The 20864-nt window shown below is 43.2% G+C and overlaps 1 protein-coding gene across 4 annotated transcripts in view; it reads left to right on the forward strand.

Annotated features, from left to right (window-relative positions):
• Nucleotides 1-20864, forward strand: part of SETBP1 (SET binding protein 1) — a 237654-nt gene that overhangs the window by 19648 nt on the left and 197142 nt on the right. For all 4 annotated transcript variants that reach the window (XM_026865481.1, XM_026865482.1, XM_026865483.1 and 1 more), the window contains exon 2: nt 14063-14146. In XM_026865481.1, the coding sequence (XP_026721282.1) occupies nt 14063-14146 (84 nt within the window). The remainder of the gene's footprint in view (nt 1-14062; nt 14147-20864) is intronic.

Below are 20864 nucleotides of genomic sequence, written 5' to 3' on the forward strand. Positions count from 1 at the left end.
GGGGGGGGAATGTGAGACAGGAAATATAAACTGAAACTAAAAAAGGAGACTTTAAGAAGCCGAAGAGCAAATGGAAACTGAGCTTTGCCAGGTTGTCTTCAGATGTAACGATCTGAAGGTTGAGCTCATCCTGGAGTGGGAAATTGTACTTTTTCACGTAACTAAAAGAGAAGAGCTTCCCTCAGGGGACTGATGAATCTGGTCACCTCAAAAGTTTTAGTTTCTACAATACTACTCATAATATTGACCTCTTTTAGTAGAGGTTTTTGTTTTTGTTTTTGTTTTTGTTTTGTGGGGAGAGCCAGACTGCTTTGGATATCAGTTTTCAGGGGAAACTGAGTCTCACCTGAGTTGCCACAGTTTATTCATGCATGACATTGCTCAAAAAAAGCCTAAATTTCACGATTTCCAGGCTAGTGCTTTATCCTCCAGAACATAATGTTTCTTTAGGGTCATCTACTCAGTTGCTCGGGATTTTATGTTGAGAAGAACCAGCTTCTAACCAGAAATTTAGAAATTTGCCGCTTTTACAAAGAAAATTTGTTGGGGTTTTTTTGCCTCCGACATGTGTTTTCTGGTTCTCAGGGACTCAATTTCTCTGAAAGAATTTAAAAGAGCCTCCTGCCAGCCCCATGACACAGAGTTTCAGTGAAGAAATGGCCGAAAACAAGTCTGGGTAAATGTCTTGTTTGGGTGTTTGTAATGTGGCTCAGCAGCCCAGACCTTGAATTTATCTTCTCAGATGAATGGGTGGGATGATTGAGGTGATAACAGTTCAAAGCAACGCAGTTCCTAGCATCTGGGGCTGAAAGGAGAGATGGTATTTTACAGTAAGGGCTATCAGTATCGTGATATTATTAATTCAGTTGTTTGCCCCATTGCTGCTCAGTTCATTCCACTTTCCTACAGGACACTTCACTTGTTTGGAATATTTTAGGAATTATGGATATACTTCATCCTTCCCCCAATGACTTGTTACACCTCAGGCAAATACGATGCACGAGCTTAGGTGAAAATGAACATCAAATGTTATAAAGGTGGTGAAGTAACATGGGTAGAAGTCGAAGAAAAGGAAAAGTTTGGTGAAGTTTGGTACGTTTGGTTGGAAAGGTCACCCTCTGACTTTGAACAAAAATGAAGTCCTTGCCTTTCCCAAAAATGTAAATTTTTGTCAAAGAATGAAAATGCGCAGAAATTTGAGTGCTTTTTAGGCTTCAGACATCCACAGAAAAAAATCTACATTGCCTTCAGGGAATTGAAATGAAAATAAATACGGGGGTTTTTTACTACTTTTTTTTTTTTTTTAAAAAAAAAAACAAAAAAAAAAAAACAAAACAAAAACTGACACCGTTATTAAACTGAGTCTGAATTGAAGATCTGTAAGTGTTTAAGCTCGTCCCACTGGTTTGATTTAGGCCTTTGAAACTCCAAGAAGGCCAGGGAGGAGGCTGGCTCCAGTGAGCAGGAGTTGCGGCTGCCACCACACTGTCCTGGCCCTGCTGCTCTGCCTGGGCTGCCCCCCACCTCTGCTGGGAATTAAGGGACTTCCAGTCATGTTTTATCTCTGATAAATTAGTCTGCCAGGTCAGCTGCTGGCTATCTCCTCATGCACACCACTGACTTGCCTATTACCACTCTGATTCCTGTAATTTTAGGTCCAGCTCTTGCAGCAGCATGAAGGTGTAGGCTTAGGTTCAGTCTTAAATAGTGAATTTGCAGCCCAATATCACTCAAAGTCTTGGGGTTTATTTGAATTTCCAACCCCGGTGCTGAGACAGCTGGAGTGGGGAGTTGAGGAGGGCAGATGGCCTTGAAGCACCTCAAAGGGTGTGAACCTAATGAGAACAACCAGCTAAGACAAACATTGCAACCTTAAATAAATATCCATCCACTTCATGGCTAGGAGATGTGGGACTCTCAGGATGGAGGAGCTCAGGTCTTCAGGATGCTCTCATATCTTTGACTCATCATACTAGTGATGTGGTTGGGCTTCCTTGGCCAACAAGTGGCATCATGCCACAGCAATAGTCCCTGAGTGTGTTCCCCCTCTTGCTGGCATGCTTAGGCATGACATGGCACTAAGCAAGCTCCTCTGTCAGGGTAACAAAAGTCCTTTGGCCTTTTAGAGGCCAAGATGGGCAAACACAATCCCTTGAGTCTCACTACTAGTGACCTTGTACCTGCTGGACATTGAATTATCCAGATCTTGATGGATCCAGTATGCCTGGATTAGTCCAATATTTGGATGGGAGAGTTTTTGAAGGCTTTTGGTTCTGTTGGCCTAAAATCAAGGAGTCATAGTTGAACACCTCAGGTATGCTAGATTAGAGATGATCCTAATGCTGGTTTGAAAAGCTTCTCAGGCTCATTACATAAGTCCTATAATGAAAAGTTTTCTTACCCTTAAACATGGGAGGTGGGAAAGAATCACAGAGAGGGACTTTCCAAACACAAAAATCTTGCAGAGGGAAAGCAAGTCAAGGACCCCAAAATTTCTCAGCATCCCATCAATGGTGTAGTTGTAAGGGGACAGCACTTTCCCTTAGAACAACATGCAGATGCAAAGTATTTTGGAACCTCACTGCAGAGAGTGGAAATGTGAAACGATGTGTTTCTGGAGTGACTTGTCTCTTAAAACTTCAGTCCAGGATGTGAAAGATGGTACCTGCTGCACCTTGACCTGCTGGAGATGCCACCCTGAGTGTGGACATGTCATGGGATCTCCTGGGGCTTTCACTGCGAGTTACAAAACGTGGAGCATCCTCATTCTCTTCACAGGATGAATTGGTTGGTTTTGTGAGAAGCTGAGGCCCCAGAGGGTGCGCAGTGTTCAGGAGTCAGCTGGGATGCCACTAGCTCAGCACTGGTGTCTCCCAGCTCCCTCATCGCAAAACAAATCCACAAAAAAATACCCAACATCCTCCCACCCCCACCTCTTCCCAGTTTTCCATAGCGCACCCCCTTCCCATTGACTTTATTGCAGTTCATTATTAGCCCTGACTGAGGAATTCTGATTTAATGGTGTATTGGACAGATTACGCTTGACACCATTCCCCTTTCTTTACATCCTATTTCCGTAGAATGATGTAAGATGATCTTGAGCAAGTCCCCTTCTGTTTAAAAGAAAATCCAAATGGAGGACTCGGATTCATTGCTGGCTTCGTGTGCTTTTCTGTTCACTGGAACCTCTTCCCATTGTAGTAACATCAAATGTAAAGACTGAGGAACTTGACCTGGCAGGTGGTAACTCTTGGGAATACAGATATTCAGCTGTAGGAAATCTCTCCGTTGCAGTGGTGCTGTGGAAGCAATTAGGTAGAGGATAATGGATGGGTTACAGTAAGATAGAGGGAATGACTCCACGGAGGTGCTTGGTGATAAGATCATAAACCACAAGGACGAGATGTCAGCGGGCTGGTGACGTCAGCTGAAACCTGTGGTGGAATTCATCTCCTCGCAGAGGACTTCCCTCTGGGTGTTGTTGCTGCTTTTAATGGTTCCCAAAGTTGGAGGCCCCGCTGTGGAGTGACTGCAGCAGCAGTAAAGTCGGAAATGCTTCTGTGTTTTGGTTTTAGGCAAACTTCTGGTTTCTGTTTTCACTGTCACAAAGTTATTTTGCATTCACAAAGCATTTCTTCCTTTCCGAAGGCTGCAAGTGGGCTGCTTGGGTGGAGAAAGAGTCCTTCTCTATTACTGGGGACCACAAGCCCACCTGCTGGAAAAATCAACACAGCCTTTGCTTTGAGGCACCTTTTACCATGCTCTGCATGTGACCTACCTACGTGTACAGATGCAGTTATAGAAAAATAGGAAGCCTAAGACAGGCAACACTCAATTTTGCTCAGTGGTTACGAGCAGAGGAGTGGTCACGTGTGAATATATTCAGACTGCTCGGTTTTGCTTTGTTGCAGTCAGGCTGCAATGGGAAAACATAAGTGTGGATGAGAAGGTACTGTCCTCGGGCAGGATCATCTCTTCTTCTCTGTGTCCGTGAAGGACTCAGGTGTAGGCACATGGCTAATGGAAGGGCTCTTCCCTCAATGGTCTCTGCAGTAACACCTTTCCTTCTGGGTAGCATCTGGGGTTTCTCTGTGCCCGCACACAACCCCTGCTGCCTCGAAAAGAGGAGGTCTGCTCTTCCTCCCCTGCCTTTTCTCCCTGCAAGGGGCTTCCCCACCATGATCTCATGGAGATGTAATGGTAATTATCGTCATCTCATGGCTCAGCGGTGTCTGCCTTGAGATGAACCAACCGTATGGCTTTTGATGCCTATCCCTGCCCAAGGCACATGTTTTTGGACACGCACATCTGTGCTACCTGCAGTTCACTCTCTGCAGACAAACACGAGCTGAATTCTGCTCCCATTTCTTGGAGGTAAATACATGCAAAACTAGGTAAGATAACTGGAACGCAATTAAATTCCTTATCAGCACATGCACCAGCTTTTGGATGTGTATGCAATGTCTCATTGCAAATTAAAAAAAGAAAGAAAGAAAAAGCAGTAAAAGGTGTTGAAAAAAAAGGAGTTTACTTACCCCCTTTTCATTCTGATCTGTGTCCTTTTTAGAAAACTATTTTTCAAGGTAATCTATTTTTTTTTTTTTATCTTGAAGTTTTCATAGACTTTCTCCCCACCCTGGCACAAATGTTTAGTGATGGTGAGCCATACAGTTTCTTGAGTTACCCTCTTTATCCTTCCTTTTTTAAAAAAAAATAAATCTCTGTGCTCAGCACCTTGCAGGGCTGAAAACTTTTCTGTGTTTAGAGAAACAGCATGGAAATAACAAGGTGTTTTGGGATTATTTTGATTTTTCTCTTCTAGATTTTTTTTTTCCCCCTCTGGTTTCACAGGGCCAGGAGCTTTAGAAATTAGGCAGATAGATTAGAAACAGGGCAGACCTGCCACTCACCCTGCCCCTAGTCACATCTCCTTGCTTCTGCCTGTGCTGCTGTATAAACAAGTAAGACAATTTTGAAAGTTAAGGAAAACCTCAGCCCAGCAGCCCAGCCATGCTCTGAAGAATCTGGGAGTTTTTCTCCAGCCCAGTTCAGGAGATGAGGATCTCCCTTTGCCTTCTCTGGCTGGAGGTTTCTCGGTGGGAAGATCCTTGCTGGAGTGTGGTGCCTCCTTGCCAGGGGAGCAGCACATGAGCTGATCTCTCTGAACAGGTTAAATAAACAGAACTGTGTTTGGGTTAATTGTCACTGGTTCTGCTGCTCTCCATTACTGATCTATCTGGGAGCCTGGCCAAGGAGCAGATGCAAGAGACAGCATCATCACCTCCCTTCTTGTCCTCATTGTGTCTGGCTTTATCTTTCTTCTTCTTCTTCTCCCCCCATCCCTTTTTCTTTTTTTTTTTTTTTTCCCCCCCTAATTTTTTTTTCCTTTGGCTGAGCAAATAGGCCAGATGGCAGTGAGGGGAACAGACAACAAGTGAGCCATGGCATATGGGCAGCCTGTTTAATTTCGACTCCTGTTGGGAAGTAGCTTTCAGGGAGATGAGTTACAAAGCAGAAGAGGAGGAGGAGTGTGTGTTGGAGGGGAGGGGCAGGAGGAAGGGGAGACCCTTTTTGGGATGAAGCAGCCCAGCCGAGGGAGTCTGGGGTGCAGGGGACTGAAGCTCTGGCCACATTCCTGACATGAAGCAGTAAATTAGCTGTTTCCATGTCAGTTTGTTCAGGAAGTCTTGTCGGTTGCAGACGGGAAGGAAAGATGGAGATGTCTGTCCTCAAATAAGGAGGAGAAGGAGGAGGTGTCTCTTATTTCCACCTCAGCCCCCGCTCCCCAGGCAAGCTCCAGCCAGTCTTAGGAGCTGGGATGCAGAGACATATGCCCAGCTGCGGAAAAGGATTCATGTTGCCCAAGATTATTTTTATTTGTGCATATGATTGTGTATGTTTTGCTAATCCTTTACTATGAGTATCAACGTGACATCATCCAGCATACTTCTTTGACACAAAAAGCACGACTTTTTAACTTTTATGACAAAACTAAGTAAAAAGTTGACACAAACCAAAATGAAAGGCAGCTTAATAATAATGTAGTTTACAGCTATTCTCCTTTCTTCTTCCCTTCCTTTTCGGCATTAATTTTTCTCTCTTCTGTTTTGCTTTTTGGATTCAACATGCTAGCTGTCAGCTTCTTGCTATCTATTCACATCGTTCACGCATTTTGGATTTTGCTGACTGAGGCCAAAGTAGGTCTTGCCTTGAATGTGTCTCAATGATTTAGGAACAAAATTAGACTTAGTTGCACTAAACTATATAAATCTGTGAGGCTTCCTGGCTTCATTTGGATCAGCTTGGACTTTGGGAGACAGATATTGCATCAGAACTTCATTAAAATGTAGTTAAAAATGCCTGTACAGTTTAGAAACTTCAGAAAATTTATTCCTGTTGATGCTCGATGAAGTTTGGGGTTCCTTGGTATAGGGTCTCAATTCCTTTACCCAAGAGGCATTTTTAAAAATCTCTCATTTTGACCAGCAACATCTGGATTTTTTTCTATTTGCTCCTCTTTGATGGGAATAAGCATGGAATCCCAATACAGTCATCCCCCATGTGGACCATTTGGAGCTCTGTGAATACTATCATCATCATCCTGACCGGCAAAGTGGGACTCTGGCTTGACGTGCCCGTGGATGAGATTCAGCTGCGAGCTCCATGCTTGTGCTTGGCAGGGTAGGAAAACTCTACAAACCAATTAGCTCTGGAAATCTCAAACCCTGTTGGCAGGATGTAGATGATCCTGAACCACAGTTGCACTCTACGCCTGCACAAAGAACTTTTTATACAACATTAATTCTGCTGAGAAGTTTTTATTCACCAGAGAGTCTGCGGAGAAATGATTATGCATCGCTGGCTTGGTGGAGCAGAATTTTAACTTCCAGCTGAGGCGTTCCTCCACTGATTAGTTTTAACATGAAATAGAAACACAAGCCTGTGATTTATTGGTGAAATATTTAAGATAGATTGTTAAATTATTCAAATAGCAGAGTTTAAAGCAGAGAAGCACGCAAAAAATAATGAAAAAAAAAAAAAAAAGCAGCAGCTCATCTAAATAAGAGCTCAGTTTTCCCGAGTTTCGAAAATGTACATTTGGACTCACTAGATACCTGAAACAAAAAGTGCTATTTCAGTGCAAAGAAAAATGTATTTTAAAATGAAAGATTTCAACCTTATTATTCTCCCAACAAACTTGCCCTTGAATCTTTCCATCTGATCCCTGCAGACCCTGTTTTATCTGCAGTGCTAGGAATTGTTGCAGCCCTCCATCATTTCCTACCACTCATCTACCACATCTTTGGGCACTTGCCCAGCCTGGCTGCAGTTTTACTCTTTCTATGAATGCTAATTGAGAGGCTTCTTGTCTTACTGTTGATAAACGAGGCGGGGACTTCTCCAGTCTTCTTGCCTAGGGTTTGAAATATCCCCTCATCTTGTCTTGCATGTAGAGTTGATCTTCCATCCTACCTTGTCATGCAGAAAAAGCTTGTTGAATCTACGATACCTGTCTTTGTCCAGTTGCCCTCTAGCATCTGTATAACATTGTCACAACATAAAAATAGAGCTCTCTTCTCAGAGGAGGAGATAGGGGTCATGCTCATGGTTTCTAAGGACTCCAGAGCTATGTCAAGAGTAGTGTAGACGTGAAGGGTGAGTAAAGCACAAGGGTTTTTTTTGTGGAACGTTAATGCTAATTTCCTCAACTTTTGAAAGTAAAATGTGTCGGAATTGATGCATCCTGAGGAAGATTTTTTTGTTTCCAGCTTCTATGCATGTAAATTTCTCCAAATTTGAGACAGGTTACCAGCTCCCACAACCATATCTTTTCTGAACGTAAGAGCAGTGTGACACTTTAAAAGCAAAGGCGATTGGACTTTGACCCATCTTCAGTGAAAACACTTGGGAAATGTACATCAAAATCCATAGACGGCTTTGAAAAATTCAGCCCTTTCTCTTCATCTACTCCCATTTCTGCACACACAAAAAAAAAAAAAAAAAAAAAAAAAAAGCGTTTTTCAAGTCTGACCTCCTCTAGCGAGTGCTCTGTCTTGGGCTGTGCAGCTGAGGATAAAACTTGCAAGGTCTGACTCTTTCAAACATGTGGCAGCTGAAAAGAAGATAATCAGGACAGGCAAATCCAAACAGTACGTTTGCAAATGGTATTTATCTTTTTGTGTGTGTGTCTGTCTATATTCTACTTCTCCACCTGCCTTCAAAGGCAAGCTGATAAAAAGGATTTGTTTGGCCTTTTTGTTGCTATAGGGGGAAGGGTGCCATTTGTGTGTGGTGCTACAAGACAGATGCTGCAGGTGAAACTACCCCAGAGGGGGCAATCCTACCCGGAGGGGGCAACTCCGGGGACTGAAGCACTTCTTTTTCTTTTTCTCTTCTTTGTGGGATTGTTGTGCTGTGGGACCTGGTCCTTTATGGCATGTAGGAGCGGGCAAGGGTTTATGAAGCAATCAACTTCATCAGCAGCAGTGGCAATCGTATAATACTTCAGGCTTTTGTAGTAGATATTGTGTGTGTGTGTGTGTGAGCTGAAAGTATAGCCAGGAGGGAAGGGGATTTGAAATGTTGGGCTTTTTTTTTTTTTTTTCTTTCCTTGGAAAGAGCCTGTCTGAGTTCCTTTATGCTTTTCAGGCTCAGGGATGAGAGAGAGCGTGCGTATGTGTGAGGGCGTGCGCGCGTCTGTGCCCATACAGTCGCTCAAGTGGGAAAAAACCCCGTTTGCAGTTCACACAGGAGGAATTTCTGATGGAGACAACAGTGCTAAGCAGAAAGGCACATCCTGATCTCTAGCAAGTGAGGGGCACGCTTGCGCACACATGCACACACACATACTCTCCGGGCGCTCTGCATAATACGTGCAAAGCGCTGCCCTTTAATGAACGTAACCTATGGCGGCTGGGATGCAGCCGGCCAGACCTCGCCATTAATAAACTGGGAACATTCTTCTCCTTTTTAGTCCCTTTCAATGCCAGCCCTGCGGTTTGATCTCCCTTGAATGCTGCTCCCCCTCATTTGGGGCTCCAATTCTGAGAAGATTTGGTGCATTGTTTGAGGTCGCAGGATGTCGGATTGATTTCGAAGCTTTTGTATTGACTCCAGGCTCCTGAATGAAGCTGTCATGTGTGTCTGTGGTTGGCTAGCAGGCTGTCCGGCTGCAAGCTGTGCCTTCCTTTGTTGTTTAGGCCTCATTGAGCTGAGGGAAGAGGCTCATTTCAGGGTGATTTACCACCACCCAAACACCAGCTGTCTGTTGTACTGCTGCTTGCCTCCACCTTGGATTCAGTTCTTGTTTCCCTTCATTTCCCCCCTTCTCCTCTCCCACTCTACCACTGTAGGCACTTGGGCACCAGTTCTTCCAAGACGCATGGATTATCCTGACAGAACAGTATAAAAAAACATAAACACTGAATATGTTGCTCTTCCCAACGTCGTTTATGCACCCGTGGGGATTTTTTAGGGTTCACTGTTGCAGTGCTATATGCCTGTTTTCTTCTTGGTGAAAAACTGAACTGTGGCCCTACAATAAAAAATAATGAAAACACCATATTCCTCTTGGCTTGTTACTAAGTAGCCCATAGTGAAAAAAAAGTAATGATTTTATTTAAAAATAACCATTAAGCTCAGTGGCAGGAGAGCAGACTGAATTGCACAGACTGCCTGGTGCAAGATCTCAGGGGAGGTGGCTGCAAGTGTGGTCTCCCATCCTGGAAATCTTGGGATATTTTGATGGATGGAGGAGTCAGAGAAGGACATCTTTGCCTCCCCACACACTTTTCATTCCTGAGCAGGCTCGATCAGTGTGATTATGTGGGTATCATGCTGGAGAGCTATTTTGGTGGCGTAAGACAGGGGAGGAAGAAAAGGGAAGAGGCTGTGAAGCGCTGCTCAGCTCAGCTTCACAAAGCTCTTTCAGGAAAGTACTTCTCCATGAAGAGCCAGGCTGATTCAGCATCTGAAACGCCGATAAAAGCATTAGCAGGGCCATGCTGGAAGGTGTGCTCTTCCCCAGGTTGCTATGGGCCAAGGCTCAGTTATGCTTTATGCGCCTCACATTTTCATCTGTCAGTGGGGGAAATTCTGAGGGTATTGCAAGGCAGGAGAGATGGAGAGAGCACAAACAGCTGAAAGCCAGGCCAGTGAGACTTTCCAGGGGCCAAATGGGGGTGGGTTGTGCCAGCTCTGTAGGGGTGAGGCTACTGCCAGTATTTTCTATGGCCGTTGCTCAAAACCAAGGAAGACTGATGGGAACTGAGCAGGTCAGAGACCAGCTGGACCTGACAGCAGCCGCAAGGTGCATGGCATGGTGTTGCTAAGCTGAACCCACCACTTGAGCTGATCTTTCCGGCCACAGACTTGGGAGAGCAGGAGGAAGTCGGGATGCCCCGGTTAATCCCAGCCAGCTCCTCTGGAGCACAGAGCCTGGCAGCTCCATGGAGGCCCACTGGTGCCATGTGCGTCATGTCTGACTCCTTTAAACGGGGCTGGCAGCTCCGTGCGGGACCGCTCTGGACAACGCAGCAGTGCCGGGGCTCGCTGCAGCCTCCAGGGCTGTCCCGACGGCAGCGATTTGTGTATCCCTCTGCGCCTCCCCTGAGAGCCGCCAGCGTGAAGTGAATTGTGACTGGCCCTCATTTGACTTCTGGGTGACACGGTTTGGTGTTTCTCGACCACAGCCTGTTAAAACTGGCAACTGATCAGCTCCTGTCACTCATGCAGCTGAGATAGTTAAGCCTGTTACTATTATTATTTTACTTCCTTTCCTGCAAACTTTGGTCAACTGCTGGAGCCCGTGGTGCAAGGAGGAGGGTGAGTGCAGCGAGACTCCCTCTAAGAGATGGGACAATGGGACATACGTGCTTTGTCTTAGTGCTCACCGAGGAGCCGTCTTGCTTTTTGCCTTGGGAAGGAGGATGTCTGATGATGGATGGGAGCCAGCAGAAGGCAAAATGAGCTTCTCCATTGGAAATCCTTACACCTACCTGCTTCTAAACCAGAGCGTTGCATCAGGAGCGGGCAGCACAGGATCACCGAGTAGCAGTGTATCTGTGAGCTTTCGAGATCACCGTGCTCCTCCACCATCCTGTTACTAAAAGGCCACGAAACATGGAAACAATGCTTCATAAATTAAGACCAAATGTCTCTAGTACCCAGTGAGATGAGGCTCCTCTCTTTCCAGTGTTCACCCCCTCCCCTGTAAGCATCAGATGCTGCTTGGACAAAGGAGGGAAGGATATATTAGGAGGCAACAACCAGAGCAAGATAGCCCCAGCGAGGTGTTTTAATTTCTTAACAAACTCCTTGGGCACTAGAAACTGTAAAATAACATACAGATAAACAAACAAAAACCCACTGACCCTTAGCACTCTGGAGGGCTCTGTTTCAGATCACTGAATAAAAGCTGAAGTTGCATATGCATGTTTAATGTAACACAAGGCGTGTGCTGTGGAAAAGCGTGCTTTCTTCTAATCTGGTTCCAGACAGAAGCATCCAAACAGAAGCCCCTTTCCTTATCCCCACTGAACTGCTTGGTGTATGCGAGGAAACCCCTGAATGACAAGGCCTCCATCTGCTCCTGAACAGAGTTGCGACTGGCTGCAAATGTTGTCCATATGCTTTTTTTTTTTTTTTGCCTTTCAATTTAGCTGCCTAATGTTAGACACCTATCCCCAAATTAAGCATCTGCTCGTAATAAGCTTTCCTAAAAAGAGGTGGAGGTAGTAGCTAATTCAGGCGATGCGCATTAGGAGAGCTGCATCTGCAGGTGGAAAAGGAGATGGGATTATTCATCCAGTGCATTGCTTTCATCTGCTTTTTCAGCAAATGGAAGAGCCCCTGCATTCTTGTACTCTCAGGGAAAACGAAAAACCTTTCATGTTTAGGGTTCATATTCTGCCCCTGCTCTTGATTTTACAGGTGGTTATGGGCAACTTCTTGCAATTTCTCTCTGTTAAATAAAGCTGGTGATACTTCCAGAAAGACAGGAGAACATGACCGTGGTTTGCCATGAGCTCAGGTTGCATGACAGTATGTCCTGGAAGCCAGAGAAAGGTCTAAATATAGGAAGTTTTCCTTAGTTTCTGGTGTAAAAAGGGCTGGGTATTTTTTCCAACATAATGATTTTGCAGTGGATACTGGGAGAAGTTGACCATCAGCAAGTCATGTATGGATCCAGTTTCCTAAACACAGGTGTATGTTGCTGCTGTAGGCACCCTAAGGTATCCTGTCTGTCCATCAGCTGCCTTTTAGGAAATGTTTGGGTTTGCCTTAAGGTCTTTTGTATCTCTAACTTGTTTCATATACTGTTGAGTGTCTAGAAAGTCTCCTTTGGTTAGATGGACAAGTGTCTGCCTGTGCCTCACTTTCCTGTCTCATGATAATTTAATACAATTGCTTTAAGGTTTTAATGACTCCTTTCTGGGGAATGGTTTTCAAGTTTAGGAGATTGCAGACTAATTTTTGAAGAACTGTAGTAATGGGGTAAGAGTAAAACAGCTTTGATAGATGGGAGTCACAGGCAGAGGATGCCCGTTGGAAGTAGTCCCCGTGAAAACCTCGAAGTTTGACAGGTTGCAAACACTGGGCATTTTGGTTAGGATCAGCTGTAGGTACAACCTTTTCACTATCTTTTTTTTTTTTTCTTTTCCCCCCAGCATCTCTTTTGGAAAGAGGAGAAAAGATAATTTTTGCACATTATCTGACCTTGCTGGGACTTGTGAGATGCTAGGGTCACCAAGTAAGAGATCTCACCACACCTGGCAGGTTGCAGGCTCTCCTGAGGTGACCAGAAGTTTATCTGCCTCTTTGTAATTCCTGCCACCGAGGGTCATCTCTCTGCTGTGCCCTGACATTGAGCAATGGCTGCAATTCCTTTTAATCGTGCACTTTCCCTTCCTCATCATTTAGGGCAGAGCACTTCCACTTGGCTAAACTCATTAACTGCTTTAATGTTGAGGTCTCCTTTTCCATATAAATTCATCCAGCTGAAATCTCGTGACTCTTCATGGCTACAAACGAGCAGATTCTCTCTTTGTTGTCCAGCAGATGCTGAGAATGTTTATTTTTCAGCTGTGCCCAGCAAAAGTCTGAAAAAAAGGCAATGTCTTTGTGAGTATGTCTATGTGAAATAAAGTAGTTGAAATGGGTTTGTGGGGACTCAACTGGCTGTGTTACTGCTGAGCTCAAGAAGCATTTAGACCAAACCTGGAATCCCAGCACCTTTCTGCCACGGTGATTTATCAAGATGTCTAGTCTGATAAGCTCCCAGAACACTTTGATGAAGAGCTAAAGTGGCTCAAATAATCCTCAGAAAATAACTATGGTAATCTGAGGGACCTTGCTGATCAGATCACGCTTATTCAGTCTGATGGGTTGTCAACGAAAAGAAGGTGTTTGAGCTCAGCTCATTTCCCAGACTGTTGGTTATAGGCAAGAGGATGATGAGGTGACCCTGTTCCTTTGTAAATCTCTGTTGGTCCAGCATGTTATTGACGTCGCACTGTCTGCACGAGCAGTGTGGGGTGAGGGTGGGCTGTTGAATTCCTAACAAGGACGTGCCTGTGGTTATATGGACCAGTTGTCCTAATGAGGGCAAGTCACCTGTAAACTTCATTTCACCAAATAAACTAGAAGCACGTAAGTACTAACTTGGTAAGGGTGAACAGAAATACTGGTGTATGAACTTTGCTGCAAGTCAGTCCTGTTTGATAACTGTACTCTGAGCATGATCCTGTTCATCTATGTCTGTGAAAACATTGGGTTAAAATAATCTGTTCCTTTTCAGGTTGGTTTGCCCGCTGGTTTTCTGTACACCTCGCTTTCCTTCTGTCTATGTGACATCCCTGATGCTGTGATATTGGCCCTTGGGGAATTCTCCTTGGCAGCTTGGGAGCTACCGCTCTGTGGAAGGGCAAATCACAGCAATGCAGGATGAACCCACAGGCTCCCCTAATGCCTTTGCTTCCCCTGCTTCTGGTCATAAATACAAGCCTCTTGGACTTCAGTGGTTTAGATTGTGCTGATGTTTGTCTTGTCTTATCTTTTATAGGGAAAAGTCATTGGAGATGCAAAACTGCTCATGACTTGTGGTTGCAGAAAAGGGAAAAATGCTCAAGTGAAAGACTCAGATCAGGTCAGTCAATACATACCTTAACTGGTGGGAATAAAATAATGTGTTAACATCTGGTTGATTTGAACTGTGCTTTTGTATATCTGGGTTCCTGGACACAAACAATCCTTGATATGACTGACAGTGATACAACATTAATGTTTTTGTATTTGTTATTTCTAGGAAAAAAACCCAAGCAAGATCAAGGTTCATTGCGCTAGGAGCTGTTAATGCCCTAGCCTGACTTATTCCCATCTGGTTTGTTTATTAATGAATTCTGTTTCTTTATAAAAATCCACTCCAGGCAATGCCTTTCTTAAAGAATATTGCACTTCCTTGATGGCTAAATGCATGCAACCTTTGGTCTCATACTGTAGCTGCCTGGATGGATGGATAGTAGAGAAACGTGACATTCGTGGCAGGCTTTTGTTCTGAAGGGACACGAGCACAAGAACATTCTTTGTTGAGGTTCCTCATGACAGACATGTAAAAACTTGTCCACAACCTGACGGCCAGGTTTAAATAGTCATTACGTGGAATGAATGGCCCCTTATTCTAAATCTGGTCAAACTGACATCAGTGGGACCACTTGTAGGGTTTGGTAATGGCAAGAGAGGTGGATTGCGCTCTGAACGACAGCCAGCTGGTGGTCTCTTCCTACCTCCTACCATTTTGCATTTATTTAGACCAGCCAAGTTTGTCCCTATCAAAATTTTCAGTTATTATGGCCTTCTGGCTTTGTAACTAAAGAGAAGTTTGAATCCAGAGATCATTCTTTCCAAAGATGAATTTGATTTGAGCAGAAACATTTTATAAATTATGGGTCATCCAGTATTAAATGTGGTAGAGTGAAGCAGTTCATCTCAAATACTCAATCAGTTTGCTCTGTAATGTAGCTTGTGATCAGCCTGCAACCAAGTGTAGACCTGAAGCAGATTCAGACAGTGTCCACAAAACAGCAAAACACAAGGAACTCCCAATATTTTACTGACAGGAAAAGAGATGAATCCTCAGGAGGAAAAATATTTTCATTTCCAACATGCATGTTCATCAGCCCTAATTAATAACACTATCTCTGAGTTTTGTTTTGTTAATGTCTGAGAAGATCTGAGAACAGATCTATCTATCGTGTGGTGGGTTCTGTTGTGAGGAACATTGGTCATGTTTATAAATGTGTTGTAGGATTGAGTCTTTCATTGATTTTTTTTTCTTTAATTAGTATTTTCAAAATAACAAATTCATTGTCATGAGCTATACTATCAGTTCACCATCAAGACAAGGATTCATATTACTTTTCTTCAAAGAATAGCTTCCCATTCTCTCAAATACAAGTTTAATTTTCTCATGTTGAGGTTTTAACACGTCAGGAGAAAATTAAATTAGAAATGAAACACTTTTACAGATTTTAGTCTTTTGTATTTTGATGTACTCTGATTGAATCACTCTTGATTTACAACAAGACTAGAGCAGTGTCAGACCACTTGTAGTAGAGATTAAAAAATGAAATGGGAACATCTTGATTGCAGAAGAGTTTTACAAAACACTATCTCTAACAAACCCTGAGTGTTGGACCTAAAACTCATTGACGACAATGCTTTAATTATAGAGTAGACAGTAGTTTTTGGAGGGGAAGAAGATCCCGTTCTCTTTTATGTTTTCTGGGACAGTGATGACTTCTTATTTGCATCTGGTTACTTTCTGAAATCTGATTTTTCATGTATTTTTCATAGTGGTGTGTTGACTATCTCAGTAACTCTTTTGTGCTGTAACAGCATAAACTATTGGGCAAGTGCTTGCTCCAGAGGCTGTAAAGTGCATTCATCATGCCCCTGGCCAGGGTCCTGTCAGTATTTCAGGGGACAGGAGGTGGATGGGGAGGAAACTAGTACAGGAGGGTGGGTGGCAGTGTGGAACTTTTGTCTGTGAATGCAGGACTTCAGCTCAGCTTATAAATTATCCCCTGGGCCTTGTAGATAAACACAGACTTCTATGGTGACATCGGCTGGGAAAGGCAAACACTTGCTGACGATTGTAGGCTAATCCTTCAGGACACTAATTGCCAGAAAACCAAGGAAGCATTATTTTAGAAACAGCTTGTTTCGCTTTATGAAGGGGAAAAACACTGCACTGGATTTAGTTTTGTTTGCAGAACTTTACCCCCTCCTCCCTTGCCTTGTCTCAAATTTTAAAGATTTACCTTCATTATTGTTGGAGGCTTTTTCTTTCCTTTTTTTTTTTTTTTTTTTTTTTTGGGGGGGACTTGTTTTCCTGTGATGCCTCTTTAAAGTTGTGTGAAAATGCAACTTATTTTTAATTTTCATGAATGTATGCAGAAATAGATATGTGGCTTTTTGTACCATTAACTATTTAGAGGTTTGGGACTAACCAGCTAGTTTTTGGCTGAATTTTTGTGAAATGTGATACTTTGAAAATTTTTTTTTTTTTTAATTCTTTCAAGTGAATTTGGAAACTTGCATAAAGTTGTAGACACACTGCCCCACCAGTGAAAATTCCCTGATGAACCAAGTCAGGACCCCATTGCTGAGGATTTAATTTACTGGGATTTCTCCAGTATGCCTGTAGAAGAGAAGGCACCTTAATCTCCTTGACCTGAGATCTGCTTCCCTGGGTCTGGCATCCAAAGGCACTTATCTGCATGGTATTTTCCATGGTGCAAGTCACCAGTACATAAATCCTGTCTCCATCACTGTCAGGGGCAGAAGTAAAAACGAGCTCCCATGGGGATGGGATTTCACAACAGTCACAAGGAACCCAACCTTCATGTTGGATTTGCAGGAGAGGGACTGGTGGTCTATGCTGTGGGGCCTCCCAGTCCTAATCAAGATGAGGTCTTCCACCTATTGCTAAGCATTGCAATATAAATCCCATAAAAACCTCAAAGGGTGAGTTTGGCAGCTGAGTGCCCTGAATAATTAGAGTCCATCCTTCACGGATGGTCTTGATAAAGCTTGGGGTCGGTGAATCAGGATGACTGAGAGGAATCCCCAAATAAGGCCACCTCTTGGCACCAAAACCCCCGTGTCCTTGACTGCCCAGTGGCAGCATTGCCAGTTGTTTGTGTGCTTTGTGGGAGTGAAATTCATCTGTGCTCCAAAACCCAGAACCAAGTCTCTGCACCACAAACATCCTACTGTAATTGTAAGGTTCATACATGTTCTTCAGAGTGGTTATTAGTTTCCCAGTAATTTATGCCTCCCCATAAATTATTATACTGTTTCTTATTATTTGAGGAGCGTTGTTGCATAAGAATGTCAATCCTGGAATTGGATTTCCTTGTGCTAAGTAGTATATTAACATAAAGCAAGAAAGATGGTTCCTGGGGAGTGATTTCATTTGCGTACTTTCTGAGGAAAGCAAAATGTCATTAAAAACCAGGGAAAAGTGTGTGGGTGGACAAATAATGTGCATATTAGAGGTATGCATAAAGTTGAGAACCAGAAGTAGCAGAGCACTCCACATCTCTGCACATGCAGCTCTGACTTCTCAGGGTTTAGTTCTATTTGTTTTCCGTTGCTTCTCCCAAAACGTAGGCAACTCATCAATGTTTAATTGCTCTTACCCTTTATTTTTTTTTCTTTTTTCTCTTTGCTTAACTTTTATGGTGGCTCATGTGAGCTCAAGTTTTGCTGAGAAGTCAGATCCTCCTGTACTTCCATGTGTTTGTTTTTGGTTTTAATATGACAAATGTATGCCTCCTCTGGAAATGGTATCCATGCTGCAGAGTAATTATTTAGTGAATGGTGGATCCAGCTCATGCTGGCAAGGATCAGATTAATCATTATTAATCATGACCCCTCCGACAGTAACCTCATCCGTTGCCTAAGTGCTGCTCTTTATTAAGAAGTAATAGCTATTAGGGGATGGCTGGGCCACTGCTCTCATTGCACAGGGCTCAGGACTTCTGGCAGGAGGCAGAGGAACTTGGTGCAAAACTAAAAATAGACACACATGGTCCACGTTCCAGAAATGAAATAGGCAGCTTCCCCTGTGGGCTCCTTCGGCCTCATCTGAATGTCCTCCTTTCCCCTGAAGTCTCCTGAGAGTTTGCCTCTTTCCAAAGGTTGAATTCAGTGTTGGGGGTGAAATAATTTCTGTGATGCTCTTTTATTTTTCTGCTAGATTTTCTTTAATAAACTTAGGTAGCTCCCAGTATAACCTAATGCACATGCAGTCCTTGCAAGGATAAGATTTTAAGGTCTATTCTAGTGGTTGTAGCAGGTTTCAACAGCTGACGAGACTGCAGATGAGATTAGATCTCTGAGACTCCAGTTGTAGCAAGCAGAACCCAAACCAACCACCTGTTTCGAAGATTCCTTGAAAAGACACTGTGCTGTTGAGGTGAGGTGTGCAGCACTGTTCACCTCATACACAAAGTTGTGAGGAGCCCAGCTTCTCTCTCCAGGTCACTGGAATGGGTATTGCATGCCTGTATATATAGATAGAGAGGGGGTGTTTATATATATATTTTTATATATATATATATATATAAATATCTCTTTACCCCTTGCATCACCAGAGATCTACTGAGAGTAGACAGTAGTTTAATTCATAATTATTCTGGTTTTCCTAGCAGTACAGGTTCTTTTTAAGGAGGTGAGTCAGTGCTATCAATGGATGTCATCATTATTTCAGTAAAAACATAATGACTTAAGCATTGGATCGAAACGAATCCCCCCAGTCCCCCCACCTCACAAAATCAAACTTAATTACTTTTTAAAACATTTTCATTGACTGTATGGAAATCCAGGACAAAACCCTTCAGAAGAGAGCAAAGGAAAGAAAAACGTCTTTTTTCTCCGTCTAGCTCTTCGATACCTGGAGGGTAGCAGTAGAAACTTGGAACAAACCTGCCACATTCTTTTGATCTCTGCCAAAGTTGTTGTGGGAGTAATGTTGTTTAATGGTTGAAGGAATTTATTGAAGAATAAAAGTACTAGCAAAGACAAAGGGACCAATACAAATTATCTGGTAAACCACTGTCAAATTTTACATGCTCAGGGCTACTGGTAATTTCCCGTCTTAAAAAAAAAAACAACAAACAAACAAAAACACACAAAAATAAAAAACACAAAAAAACAAACCAACAAACAAAAAAACAAAAAATAGGGGGTGGGAGTTTGGAGGGGAGGGAAGGAGGGTAAAAAGGATATAAATAAACCCACCTCTTTAAATAGCTAACTGGCCTGGCCTGAACTATGTTGGAGCTAAGTTCCTTTGGCAGCCAACGCTGTAATATCTGTTGAGGATGTAGCAGAGGGCTGAGACCAGGTTTCAGAGAATCTGCCTTAGCTTTGCTGGCACTTGTCAGCAAGAAATGCACCGAAGCACAAAATGAGGGAGTGCAAAGGCTCCCACACTCCATCTGAGCGAGTCTGGTTCACACCCCCACAGTTAATGTTTCTCTCCACTAAAAGAGATAAGAGTAATAAAAATAAATTAAAGCATCGGCTAACTTGGAAATACATGGGTGGAAGAAAGGAGGAGGAGAAAATTGGGGGATTGAAGGTATGCTGTGCACCGTCTCCTGCTCTGAGTTTACGGCAGAGTTTGAATCTGTGCTTGAAAAATCACTGGATTCTGAACAGGTTATAAGAAGCTAAAGCAAGAATTAAAATACAAAGAGAGAGAGAGTGTTAAATGCCTGAGGTGTCTGGGCAGTAAAGTACCCTCAAAAATATTATGTTCTTTGAGTAAAGCAGGATGTGTGATCATACAAGGAACAAGGGACTACAGGAATCTCTCCTACATCATCCAGTCCGTTGAGATCTCAGGGATGTGTTACATATAGCACCACTGATAAACTTATCTCTTTTGGCACTGATACCTATCAAAAGCAAACCTTTTTGAAAAATACTCTGCCATTAGCTTCATCCCACCGATTAATCTTTTACTTTCCAAAATACCTACTCATATAATACTTCTACACCTTATCCCTGCTGCCATATCAGAGTGTTTTCCCCCACCCTGATACGAGTGCTGGTCTCAGCAAGGTGGACACCTTTGGTTTTCCATTCACCCACTATAATTTCTTGCTGATGGTGGTGCTGTAAGGGGAAGACAGTTCCATTTCGTGAACCAAAATGCTGCAGAAAGCTGAATCTCAGAAAACTTTAAAAAAATATTTGGAAATATCTTTGTCTCAATGGGGTCTGACTGGAGATAAGAGATATTCGAACGAGAGACTCACCATCTGCATTTTCTCTGGACCTCCCAATTTTATACAGCAGTTGCACTTTGGTAATTGCTGAATCTAGTGCTAAGCATCTTGTTCCTAGTGGCTGGGAAAACTTTTTGGCTTCATTCATCTGTTGTGTGGAGTTGAAGCGGTTGTGAAATGGAAGTTGGGTGGGTAAGTCCCCATTCTTTGGACTGATGTTATGAAAGAAACTTCCTAATGTAAGCATCCGAACAAAAGAGATTGAGGTTATGGGTGTCCTTTGCAAATTCAGCTGTAATAGGCTTGTGTTGCAGTGGCTTACACCTCCCTTCACACAATGCCATTGTTAAACTGACATTTCTAATGATGTTTTATAATCACTTATTTCCTTTTCTCACTCATTTTATGAATAGTCTTGTACTCACTTCAAGAGTTTCCCACCTTGTGGTCTCCTCGTACAGTTCATATTAATTTCAAAATGGGTTGGGCTTCCTGTAAAGCATAGCACAGTGTAGACTGAAGTTCAATAGAGTCTTTCCTTTCTACAGGAAGGGGGGGGGGGGC

The sequence above is a fragment of the Athene cunicularia genome, assembly GCF_003259725.1.
Source record: "Athene cunicularia isolate RWA chromosome Z unlocalized genomic scaffold, athCun1 chrZ_part1, whole genome shotgun sequence".
NCBI lineage: Eukaryota > Metazoa > Chordata > Aves > Strigiformes > Strigidae > Athene > Athene cunicularia.